The sequence below is a fragment of the Lycium ferocissimum genome, chromosome 7, assembly GCF_029784015.1.
Source record: "Lycium ferocissimum isolate CSIRO_LF1 chromosome 7, AGI_CSIRO_Lferr_CH_V1, whole genome shotgun sequence".
Lineage (NCBI taxonomy): Eukaryota > Viridiplantae > Streptophyta > Magnoliopsida > Solanales > Solanaceae > Lycium > Lycium ferocissimum.
The window spans coordinates 62,734,333-62,747,163 of record NC_081348.1 but is presented as its reverse complement, the minus strand read 5'-3'; the positions used below and the strand labels follow the sequence as shown (position 1 = coordinate 62,747,163).

General features: G+C 32.3%; 1 protein-coding gene across 1 annotated transcript; it reads right to left on the bottom strand.

Annotated features, from left to right (window-relative positions):
• Positions 1-3,232: 3,232 nt before the first annotated feature.
• On the bottom strand, positions 3,233-12,344 carry LOC132061802 (L-ascorbate oxidase). Its single transcript, XM_059454443.1, has 5 exons — positions 11,995-12,344; positions 9,891-9,983; positions 7,665-7,877; positions 5,697-5,891; positions 3,233-4,468 (listed from the first exon to the last, which is right to left on the bottom strand). The coding sequence occupies exons 1-5, from the start codon at positions 12,265-12,267 to the stop codon at positions 3,509-3,511; spliced, it is 1,734 nt and encodes a 577-aa protein (XP_059310426.1). The 5' UTR covers positions 12,268-12,344; the 3' UTR covers positions 3,233-3,508.
• Between the last annotated feature and the right edge of the window lie 487 nt (positions 12,345-12,831).

Sequence of the window (12,831 nt, the reverse complement as noted above, 5' to 3'; positions counted from 1 at the left end):
TCATCAAAGCATCTCTTTCAATTTTGTCCCACCATGTAGAAGCAAAACCCTCAAGGTTACTTATCACATAATTCATTTATTTTAACATCACTCATATTGTTGAGAGTATATTTCCTCTCAATCTTCACTGTCTAATCAAGGTATTCATTCAGGTCACTACTTCCTTTGAAGAATGGAAGTGTAACCTTGATGTTGTTGAATCCTCGATCTTCGTCATTATTTCTTCTATTGTATTTCCTACCATCAACCGGTTGCCAACCTCCGTTTCCTCCTCTTCTTCCTCTTCCACCTAACCTCTCTTGTTGAGCTCAATCTTCTACCCCATAGTCATAATTATCACCATCAAAAGAATCATGTTCTTCAAGGTTTTGTTGTTGATGTTGGGCTCTCACTTGAGGTCTAATGAAATGTTGTGGAAGATTTGCTTGTGGACCTCCTCCTTGTAAAAGTGTAGCTCGATTGCGAACTCTCGTTAGTAAAGTAACATTAGGGGAGAGGGTATCTTGTGTGATGGAATTGCATCAAGAGGAGTCTTACTCGATCCCTCGTCATTTTGTCCAATGGGATTGAAGATCTCAAGTGGTTGCTTTGCTATTTATTGATTTCTCACCCTTCTATCCACATCCTCCAATTTTCCCTTCATATCTTTCATTTCTTGCAATAATTTTGAAGCATCACTTCCGTTTTGCTAGAGGGTTCTCCCTCCGATTGAGTCATTGTACCTACAAAACAAACAAAGAGTTAGTAGAAAAAGTCTTCACCACTCACTCAGTTAATGTATCTCTAACTTTGTCACTCACACTCGAGTATCACTCCAAGGCCAAGGCTTTTGAGGCCACTGTCGAATGAATTCACTTCACTCTTGCCTTTTACCACTCTTGAATGACCCAAGGTTAAAAATCAACACCGCCCAAATAATTCACAAGTGGTACTACTTCTTTGGGATGGAGTGGAGTTTATGTAATTCAAAAAACGACAATTAAAACGAAGGACAAGGAAAAATAAATAAACAACAACGAAACAAAAGAAAAAAAAACACGGAGTAATTACGAACTAGTTTGACATTACCGTTTGGCCATAAGAATTATTCACTTTTTTCCGGATTTTTTTTCACTTTTTTCAAAAATTAGTGTTTGGCCATGAAAATTTCAAATTGGAATTTGAAAAACAACCAAAACTTGTTTTTCGCTTTTTTCACAATCAAAACCTTATTGAAAAAGTACATTTGAACAGCAAAATACTATTTGCAAAAACTATGGCCAAACACAACTCTAACTCCAACTCCAAATCCAAAATTCCAAAAAAAGTGAAAAAGTTTTTGATTTCTATGGCCAATCGCCTACGTATGAACTAATACTCAATGTAAACTAGCTAGACATAACAAGAAGAGATGAGGAAGTAAAGCTAAAAAGGCTATAATTTAAATGGGCAGAAAATGGTTACTCAAGAAAAGTGTAGATTTGACTATTTTTGCAAATGTGATTGAAAATAGGCGGGCAATTCATAGAATTGCCCTTCTTTTGGGGTGGTCTTTAACTTTTGCCTCTCAAATTGGTGGTCTTTAATTTTTGCCCTTTGCCTAAAACTCATGGGTTCCGGGTTCGAATCCCCGCTCAGTCAAAAAAATTTTAAAAAATCGCAAGGCGAAATTTGAATTTCGCTCTGCCCCCTCCGGTATACTTTTAATTATGCTTAACTAAAAGTCTGCCTGAGGGGGTAGACTTTGTCTTAAGGCATATATTTTATTTTTTTATTTTTCAAAGCAAACTTTTAGTTATGCCTTAAAGAAAAGTTCTACCTTATGGGACATACTTTTAGTTGTGCCTTAAAGGAATGTTCTACCTTATGAGACAATACTTTTAGTTATACCTTAACTAAAAGTGTCTTAAGACATAAAACATAACTAAAAGTATCCCATAAAGGCGGAACTTTTCCTTAAGGCATAACTAAAAAGCTTGCCTTATAAGGCAAAGTACATGCCTTAAGGAAAGTTCGCCTTATGGGGCATATTTTTGTTATGCGCTTTCTAAAAGTCTGCCCCATAAGGCATAACTAAACTATGCCTTAAGGAAAAGTTCTGTCTTATGGGGCAGACTTTTAGTTATGCCGGATTCGGCATAACTTTAGTTTTTCCTAAGGCATGTATACCGGATCCAGCATACAAGCCCCCCAGTCCTGCATTGCGAAATTATTTTTTTATTTTATGTCTGAGCGGGATTCAAACCCAGAACCTCAGGTATTCGCCCACCTTTCTAAGCGAAGGGCAGAACTTAAAGACCACAAATATGAGGGACAAAATTTAAAGACCACAATATGAGAGCCAAAATTTAAAGACCACCCCATAAGAAGGACAATCCGCGCAAAAAAATGAAAATATGCTACTGAGAAAAAAGGTGGCTATCTGGAAGATTCAGCCCATGCTCTTCTTCAACATTTTTCTCTTTGACGTTTTTTGCTCTTCATTTTTTTTTTTTTTTTTTTTTTTTTTTTTTTTGGCTCAATTCTTGACTAAATGGGCTGAAAATTTCACCACAACTTCACAACATCAACACCAACAATCCTCAATAAGTTTTGGATCAAAGTAATCGCAGATTTACAACACCCATTGTCGGATTCTTCAAGCTTTCAAGAACTCACAAGTTCCACAATGGAGATTTAAAATTTCTTATTTGAGAAGCTTGGAGGAGAAAGTTGATTATTTTCAGCAACAATGAAACAATAATTTTTTTTTTCAATCACTGAACCAGAAAAATAAAAAAAAATAAAAAAAAGGAACTTCAGACAGTAAACTTAAGACCAAAAAATGATACTATTTTTTTTTTTTTTTTGGTATCTTCGTTTTTTAGAATCCTTTTTTTGGGATTCTAATGGTACAAATTCAATGAAACAATTGAGTATAAGATATTACTCGATTAATTCTTCTGCGTGTTTGATATCATGAATATACTGGTCAGGTTCATGCGAACACGACGTCAATGAGGAATGCTTTTAAGCAAAAAGATATCATGAATGTAGTAGTATGCCTTATTTCACTTGATGCTTTTCCTTTGCTAATTTAGAGTGGTCACATTGCAAGTTCAACGAGAGAAATAATGTGTCACCTATTTAAACATCAAACTAATTCTTATGAATTAATTAGCTGACTAATTAATACTTGGACAAACCATATAAAGCATACTACAAATACATACAATTTAATATAGTACTAGAAAGGTATTCAGAACAACAGCCGTTATACACAATTCAATACATTCCGATATAACCTTGAGGCCCTTCTCTTAATAGCACACAATTTAATATTGCTTCACCTCCAAAAACAAGTTAAATATAAATCACAAGTCACGCTCAAAATAAATAACCACATCACACAATTTCTACACATTTCCTCTCACCTTCAGGAGCCGGAATTAAATTACAAAAATCATCAAAAAGATAAAACTAAAAAGAAAAGAAAGAAAACCCCTCTAATCTAAACTTCATCAAAAACCAAATTCTAATTCAACAATAACTAATTATGCTTGCTACTCATGAACACTTTCCCTGTTAAACCACAAGCCAGAGCTTCTTTAGGTATTTTCTTGACAAGATGAACATCTTCAGCAAAGACAACTCCCATGCCCATATGCAAATGTGGTTCAATATGACAATGAAAAGCCCATACCCCTGGATTATCCGCCTTAAATCTTAGTGCAGTCCATCCATAAGGAAATATCACAACAGTATTTCTCAATGGTGGATTCTTCAAGTTGAATTTCTCAACATCTTTTTGAATAAACTTTCCCTCTCCATATCCCAAAACCCAAAAATCATGTCCATGCAAATGCCATGGATGAATTTCACTTGTATCTTTAGCTAAGGCATTTGCATTTTGGAGAATAATGTCAATTGTAGTATTGAACTTTAGCATATACACACCATTGCCATATGTAGAATTAGAATTTGGTGCTTGTTTCATGACATCATAGTCTTTAGGGAAATTGTCCGGTGGAGGTCTCGTGTCAAACGCGTTGTTTATCCCATATCGAATGGACCCTAAATAGGGTGTTGTTGGTAAGACTAACGACACATTATTTATAGCCCATTTTGTGTAACCATCGATTTTATTTTGAGTATTGAGAAGAATAATACGACGATGGTTGTAATGTGGTGGCTTAGGTGATTCCATTAGGGCAAGAATTTTGTTAGAAAATGACTTACTACGGTTGTAGTCATTCCAAAGGGGTGGAATAGGTGGGGGTAATGTTGGGACTTTGGATGCAGAATTTGGGAGGTAGTTCAATAGGGTGAGGCCTTGAGGTGTTTTTGGTTCTCTTCCTCTTACATTTATTGAAATCCAATAGTTTTTGGAAGGATCTTGATCTGTGGTGAAAAGAATTGAATAACTTTCACCTGAATAAATGTCCATGTCGTGTACTGAAAATGGTTGAACATAGTTTCCATCTGCCTCCACCACCACCATCTTGTGACCCTATAAATTAGACATGAATACATGTGAGAATTGTGATATCTTTTTTCAAAATCAACGTCGCTACTACAAAAAATAGGAATTAGCAACTAATAAATTATGTAGTTAAACAGTAAAATTCGCCGCTAATCCTATTAAGCAACGGATGAGCGATGAATTATCAAAAAATGTTGTTAGCTATAAGCAATTTTGTGACGAAGCTCATATAGCTAATTTCAGCTTCTTCTTCTTTTTTTAGTGTCAAAGATAAATATTTGTTTCATAAACCTCGAAATATGTATTTTTTTCTGCTGAAGTAAATATTTGTTATCTTAATTATAATTTCATAATTAATCAAGAGTAGAATCTTCCTAATAATTAAGCATCTTTGGGTTCTCCAAAAGTTTACGTTTGTGTTGGTAAAATTCCTAGTGCTTGCCGCTAGCACTGCGATACCAACATCTGTGTATATTTGGTTTCCACGAAGGTCCATTCCCCACCAACTGAACCTTCCTCGTGCTAATTAAGTTATCTTCCAATATATATTCATTTAATAAATTCAATTTTCTAAGTGATATACATATCGAAAATTCACAAATTAAGGAAACAAAGTTGTAACTTGTCTAAATAGTAATTGTGATAAACAAATTGGCATGGAGGGAGAAAGTAAGAAAATATTTTTTTGGTATCACGAATGAAACAATGTCTTATTACCAGTACCATACGGTTCTTTGATATTGCTATTTAGACTGACACTTCAACAATAAGTTATAGTATTGAACGATCTATTAGAATCAAAATGTAAAGAATTTCATTTGAGTGCTAGATCTGAATTCCTTCTGGTACCTTCTACGTTTATATACTCTTATTTGTTATTTATGATTTACTTCCATTCCCAAAAAATTCATAATGAAACCGTAACAGAACCCAATCATCTATAACCTTCAATTATCAACTGGGTAGGCCAATTTGAACTACATATCAGCCCAATTATTTTTAGAACTGAGTTAATAACTGGGTAGGTCAAATTTGAGTGGGTCATATTTTAATGAGTTGGTTTTGCCCACTGTACCCTTCACCCAACTCCAAGAAACCTCCAAAGTAGGGGAAATAAAGAATCTACAAGTACAACTCATTGCACTACCATCCAATAACAAAATTAAAATACTAGTAGTATATCTTTTTTGGAAAGTGGTAACTAGAATGGACAATAAAGATAGATGTAGAAGTTGGGTTTTGTGTATAACTTTACCCCAATTGCCAAGTTGAGTGAAGCCAATGCAGTGGTACTGGCTAACCTAAGCCTGTATGTCTTGTTGGGACGCACACGCAGTATCTGGGGTGCGTACTGCTCACCCCCTCTTAACTTGCACTGTGGAAGCGGTGGTTTGCTAAACTGCGCCGCAACTGAACAATTGTATTGACCTCTCCCATTTATCAACAATGTCTGGTTTTTCAACACCATAAGAAATGGAAATTATTAGTAACATTTTTATATTTAAAAAATGGTAATAATACAACCAACAAAGAGTAAGAACGTTTGGGAAATAATTAATAAGTCTCAGTGCTAATTTATTAATTATGATTAAGTGATAAATTAAGATAAAAATATTTGTGTATTAATCATGGTTAAGAAATAAATCATATATGAAAGATACATGTGTCATGCACTTATTTGTTTGTTGCAAGACAGTGAGTACAAGTAATATTACTTACTATGGGTTAAAAAAATTGGAACTTTTTTAATATTTGAATACAAAGCAAGTTTGGTTAATTAGTAGGAAAAATTAGCTACACTAGTTAGTACTTTTGTCACCACTATTTATTTTTCATTGTTGTTTTAAATCAAAGAAACTTACTAAAATATATTTGTTTCAAATTATTTATCTCAGTTGAAAACAAAGGTCAGATGTTGTCAAAGTTTATTACTAATATTACTACTATACAACTAATAAAAAAAACTTCAAGGAGATCACTGTCCCTCGCGGTCTTCAAAAAGTCAAGAATAAGAAATTGAAGATTCGTCTGTAGCCTAAAAGAACAGAATGATTTGAATAAATTAATGAACCAATAATTGTTAGCAAGTTGCGTGATTTAATGCTAAATTAAGAGTGAAGTTAAGAGAAAAAAAAAACGTAAAGAAAACTTATTAAATCAGTTCATATGATAAATTTCGTTTTCGAGACGGAACCAATAATTTTTCAAAATACTTTTACATGTTTAACTCCAAAAACTCATCTATATATCCTATTAAAATTATAATGCTAATGTCACCTTATGCACTGCAACTAAAAATAATAGACGACCTAAAGGTTTGCCAAAAGACTAGCTTTTTGTATTTGTACTCAAAAAGGACTATCATATCAAATTAAGTTAATATAATTAAAATGGTGCTTTTAAGAACGAGCCGCAAATAAAAAGAGGGTATATAATAAAACTAGAAACTATGAGACCTTTATCTGTTTGAAATAGAAATATTTCTTGAAATCTCAAAGAATTTAGAATTTGGCTTATAATGGCACACATCATTATTCAAAGAGACATAGGGACCAAAAGTCCATTGAGTATTTTGACTATGGAAAAAAAAAATGTAACTTTTTGGACGTGATTTTCATGATTAAAGCGTGTGAGAAAAGGAGGGTGTGATTAAAAAAAAAAAAAAAACACGCAGACAGAAAGAGAGGAAGCAGGTATTACTCAAAAAGTACAAAAAGAAAAAAGACAAATAAAACATTAACAAATCAAAATGAAGCTAGGATCGTTGAACCCATAATTATAATTTATAAAGATATATAAGCGTGATCTTCAGAAAGGTTTAAACTCTTAAATGATGTGGTCACGCAATTAAACGTTGTACAAAAATAACAAAGATCTTAAATTCAAGTCTTACCAATTACCTTATTGTTAACAGAAATTTTCACATATTTAACTCAATAAAAATGATTAGGTTCATACAAGGGGGAGTGACAGATAAAGATAGGTAGGGGGAGACCTATAATTTGTCAAAAAGCACAAAAGAGAAACGGGAAGAAAAACAAAACATAAGCAAAATAAAATGTGAAGGGGAGGTGGTCCAGGTGGAGTATATTAAAGATGTTATAAATCTGAAATATGGATTTGTGTATTTTACGCCCATGTACTTGTTTAAAAAATGATATGTAAACCTCTTAATTTGTGGCTTTTTAAACAGTAATTTTGTTTTAGAAATATGAGTATATACCTGGGGTTCACCAATCCAACGAAGAGGTTTAGAAGAGAGGTCAACTTCTTGTTCATGTGAACCTTTGTGCCACCAATCACTTAGCAATAAATTGAATTCTCCATCATAATGGAATGGTTCTTTTTCACCTTGTGCAACATCCACTATGAGTGAACCATATAGTCCTGCTGATCTTTGCATTCCATAATGTCCATGGTAAAAGTATGTCCCTGCCTGTTTTAAATTCACACAAACAAAAAAGGCATTTAATTATGCCACATTGTAACCATAGAAAGTGCATGGCAAAGGGACTTTGTCACAATTCCATCACTAATTGGTGTGACTTCATATTCCACCACGAAATCAAATTATTTTGATTAAATTTTGTTTTGTTGAAAAAATTGTGACAGCATCCTTATTTTAGTCACAAAACCGAGACGGAATCACTAATCTGTCCCAAATTTATGACAAAATTGTAACTAATCCTTATGTTCATCACAAAATTTGTTATAAGATTGTGACAAATCATCATTTCCGTCACAAATTTGTAACTGAATTGTGACGGATCATTATGTCCATCACAAATTTTATTCACACTGATGAACTATGCCGTAAAATCGTCATAAATCTATTACGAAATTGTAATGAACTTGTCCATCACAATTTTGTATTTTTTGTGTAGCGTGAGGTTCTAAAAAACAATGAACAGGAGTCTTTTCTATGTTATTATAATCAAGCGAGCTAATTATAACAAAAGAACATTGCTGAGTATTTCTATCTTGGTATAGTCAAGCGATCTAACTGTAACAAAAGAACATTGCTTACCAGCATTATCCATGTATTAGAGTTGCTTCTTTTTTTTTTTTTTTTTGGTTATTACGTTTTCTTTAATTATCAATCTATGGTTTCACAATGTTTCCTTGCGTGATAAAAAGAGAGAAGTTCGAAAGGATAATAAATGAAGCATATTGCAAAAGATTCTTATACAAATATATGATAGATGAGATAAGAATCATAATTAAGTAGTACTTTGATCCTTAGAATGCCTTGAGATCATGTCTTAGGTGACCTTATACGAGTTTTAAATTGCAAATCGATAAATCTCAGATTTGATTTCAGACATTGATCCACTTGGCTTATAGTTGAATTTTTAAATATTGAAAGAACTTTTAAAAAGATTTGAGAAAATTAAAAGAAGTGAGACAATTGTTCTCCTTTCAGCATTATTAGATGCAAGAAACTGTTTTGCATGGGGATTTATTTGTTATAAAAGAATTTGCACTTTTCCTTTTCATATAATTTCACCAAGTTGAGTGTGTTTATTTTTTCTTTTTTCTTGTACTAATTTCTGGCTCATCACAAATTGTTTTAATTTTCTTAATAGCTTTCCGGCCTTTCACTTCCCCCTTGGGGAACCGTCTCTGGATGTTCCAGTAGCTTTGCTTTATTCTAAGTCATTTTTTACAAGACCAGCTTGAAGCTTTGAATTTTTAATTAGATTCTATCTGCCGGGTAAATAAGGTAGTTTTTTCCTGCTCTACGAAGAGAGACCTTGAGGGGAACAGCTGACCTAAGCAACTTGTGGTCTGATTGCGCCATCAGCGAAACCATATAAATAACATGTTAATTGAGGCCTCTTTCAAGTATTTGCCTCCAAATAAAGACTAGCAAAATTAAGGTAAAAATCAAGATATAATTGTTGTAAGTTGATGCCTACAAGTCTTGGTGGTCCATGATAAAATGGTTGTGTAAAAGAATGATGGCTCAAGATTTGGTAGATCATCAATGTCTTGGCTATTTATTAAGGTACATAAGTTAAACAAAGTGGACAAATAAAAGTACTTTTACAGTTTGAACTTATTAATCTTTTTTCTCTTTTGAGTACTAAAAGACAACACCATACGAAATCAGTCGACTTTTGCATTTTCTAATGAAAGTAGGCACAAAGTTAAAAAAAATAAAAATGTACCACTTGAAAATATATACTAAACTATTACTAGTTAGTGAACTTTTAGATATTTGGACCTACTACGAATAAAATGAAGGTATTAGTGTATAATATTCACAACTAAGTAGCATGAAGAATCCAGGAATAAATTAACTAATTACATCACCAAGAGGAAAATTATGCCTTATCCATTTATTTAAATATTTTTTTATATTTTCTCAGTCGACTAGCAAATATCATTTTAACTGGCATACAATAACTTTTCCTTCTAATTTTAATTTATGTGTTTAAGAATGTACCTTATCAACTTCAAACCTATAGACGAATGTCTCTCCAGGATTAATGGCACATTGAGAAATCGCTGCAGTTCCATCAGCCCATGGTGTTCCAAGCTATGATTAAAAAATTATAAAATAAAAGAGAAGAAATGTTATTCAAAGAAAAGAAAAAAGGAAAATAGAATGTACTAAATAATTAAGATCCTTCACCGCTAAAGGTACTCCTTTCCAAATCCCAGTTTATTTCTAAAGACTATAAACATTATATATTAAAGTGGAGCGTCTTCCCAATTTTGGATAACACAACTAACAAAATAAGCAATAGAATATTTAAGTTGTCAGACAAGATTAAAGAACTATTTTTTTCAAATCCTTCAATTTAAAGAAAAAAAGTCTCAAGACACCTTTAACGGTAAAAAAAGATTCATTGAACCTACCTAATGTTACTAAATATTGTTTCTGAATAATAAAAGTCTACAAACGCGTTTCAGCAAATTTAATCACCCCTAAGCACAAATAAAGATACATATCACTATTTCTAAAGCCACAAGAGCTTTTTATTTTGTCGTGTAGAATCACCCTTTTTTTTTCAGAACCATTTGAAAATTATTCAGAAATAAGAGTAAATACTAGGATGGGATAAGGAATCATTACCCACCCCTCCCCTCCCCCGCCCCAAACTATACCCGAAGTTGCTACGATACACCTTACCTTTTTCTGGGTTCTATTACCCCCCTAAACTTTTTAAAAATGGAATATTATCCCCCCTAAACGCTAATGTGGAAGAGAGAGCGTTGACGTGGCAAGGAGAGTGTGTTACACTCTCTTTGGGAGTGTGGGAAGCATAGAAATGTGGAAAACTTATTTTTTTCTTAAAAATTCTATTTCCTTAAAATATGGAAAACTGAATTGTTTTTAAAAAAATATAAAAAATCCATTTTTTTAGAAATTTAGTTTAAAAACAGGTTTTCTACACTTTTAAAAAATAATTAGTTTTCCCAAATTTTTATAAAATTCAGTTTTTCACATTTTGACAAGAAAAACACTTTTTTCATTTTTTTTTAATAATCCATAATTTATTTGAAAAATAAAAGTGTCCTAAGAAAATGAAATCATGTAATCAAGATTTTTTAAGACATTTTAAAAAAAATAATCAAGTTTTCCATATAAAAAAAAAATCCATTTTTCCATATTTTATAAAAATCCATGTTTTCAGTTTTGTTTTTAAAAAAAAAAATGGGTTTTAAAAAAAATCAATTTTCAGATTTTGAAATATCCATTTTTTTTTTTTTTTGAAGAAAATTCAGTTTTTCATTTTTTTAAAAAAATTGACACATAAGCGAAAAAAATTAAAAAAAAAGGAAGAAAACAAATAAATATACATGTGGCAAGGAGAGTGTATGTCACTCTCCCATATGAGAGTGGACATCAGCGTTTAAGGGGGGTAATTATTTCGTTTTAAAAAAGTTTAGGAAAGTAATAGGACACAGGGAAAAGTAAGGTGTGTCGTAGCAATTTCAGCTATAGTTCAGGAGGGTAATGGTGCCTTTAGTTGATAAAATCAAAGAGGATGTATTGGCATTCATTTTTACATTTGAGTATATTAAAATTGCAAAATATAAACGTGTGATTTTCTATTCATGAGGAGTGACAGCTTTGGACACAGTTCCATGATTGAATTTAAATTTGTACCAATAAAGTAAAGGGTAAATATATTTATGCAATCAGGTCACTTAAAAAGAAGTTAAAAGTAATCTTTTATACTATCTCCGTTTCAATTTGTTTATCTTACTTTTTTTTTTATTAGTCTGTTTAAAAAAGAATGTTATTTTCTATATATAGCAAGTAAAAGAATGTTATTTTCTATATTTAGGAAGTAACTCTTTACACCTAACATCCTACTTGAAATTTTAAAACCACAAGAGTCAAAAGTTTTTTTTTTCTTTAAATCTTATGTCGAATCAAACAAGACAAACAAATTGAAACAGAGAAAATAATTAATATCGATCGAAAATCTGAAGAAAAGGGCAAGTTACCCGCTCACTATAACAAGTTAAACTATGATTGATTATATTATTTGCACTGTTAGTGTATATAACAAGGGAAGAAGAGGGAGATGAAAAACCTGTCGGATTCCATGCCAATGAATGACAACACCTTCAGTATGAAGCTTATTAGTGAGCTCAACAGCAATTATATCCCCAGCACGCGCCCTAATAGTTGGACCAGGAAATTGTCCATTTATTCCAATCACTACACTTTCTTCACCATCTGGTGACCAATGAATATACTCCACGTCCCATTTAAAATGCCTTGTTTTTGCTGCCATGACCGAACTTGAAAAGGATTCAAGCAGGATCAATGGCAATAACAACAACAACCACCTTAAGGAAGCCATTGTTATTAAAATGAACTAACAAATAGAGCTAGTAGAAGAGAAGAAAAGAAAGAGAAATTAGTATTTGTACAAAGCTCACACTATAGCTAGATACACTATTTGGTCTAAAGGGGTCCGTGGGTGAGGGTTGACAGGGAAATATCTGTTTAGGGGGGTGGGGGCATACAAGTTTTAGTAATTTTTTTTTTTTTTTTTTTTTTTTTGTGAGATTATATGGATCTTTGAAGATATAACTAACTAAATAAAAGTGTATTTTCTATAACAATTTAAATTTTTACATGAGATGATGATTGTATCACCTAGTATCAAAAAGAATTTTCATGTGATTGGCGCATGGAGAATAATCAGGCCCACAGATGAAGAATCGTGCTGAAAACATAATTAAGCAAACGATAAAAGTATACACTCTCTAAGGGCTCAATGTTTTAGATAATCCTGTCACACTAGTCTAAATAATAAGGTACGCAAGGTCATAACTTTTAATTTTTAAAAAAAAAAATTAAATTCTTATAAAGGAGAAATTAAATGAGTAATATGTTTTACAAAATCACGAGGGTTTCCAGT

Excerpts from the sequence above, each read along its gene's own strand:
- LOC132061802 (XM_059454443.1), bottom strand. The coding sequence starts at position 12,267 with ATGGCTTCCTTAAGGTGGTTGTTGTTGTTATTGCCATTGATCCTGCTT. Across the intron at positions 7,878-9,890 it reads ATAGGTTTGAAGTTGATAAG|GCAGGGACATACTTTTACCA; the intron begins GTACATTCTTAA and ends AATTTAAAACAG. Across the intron at positions 4,469-5,696 it reads CACTCAACTTGGCAATTGGG|GGTCACAAGATGGTGGTGGT; the intron begins GTAAAGTTATAC and ends TCTAATTTATAG.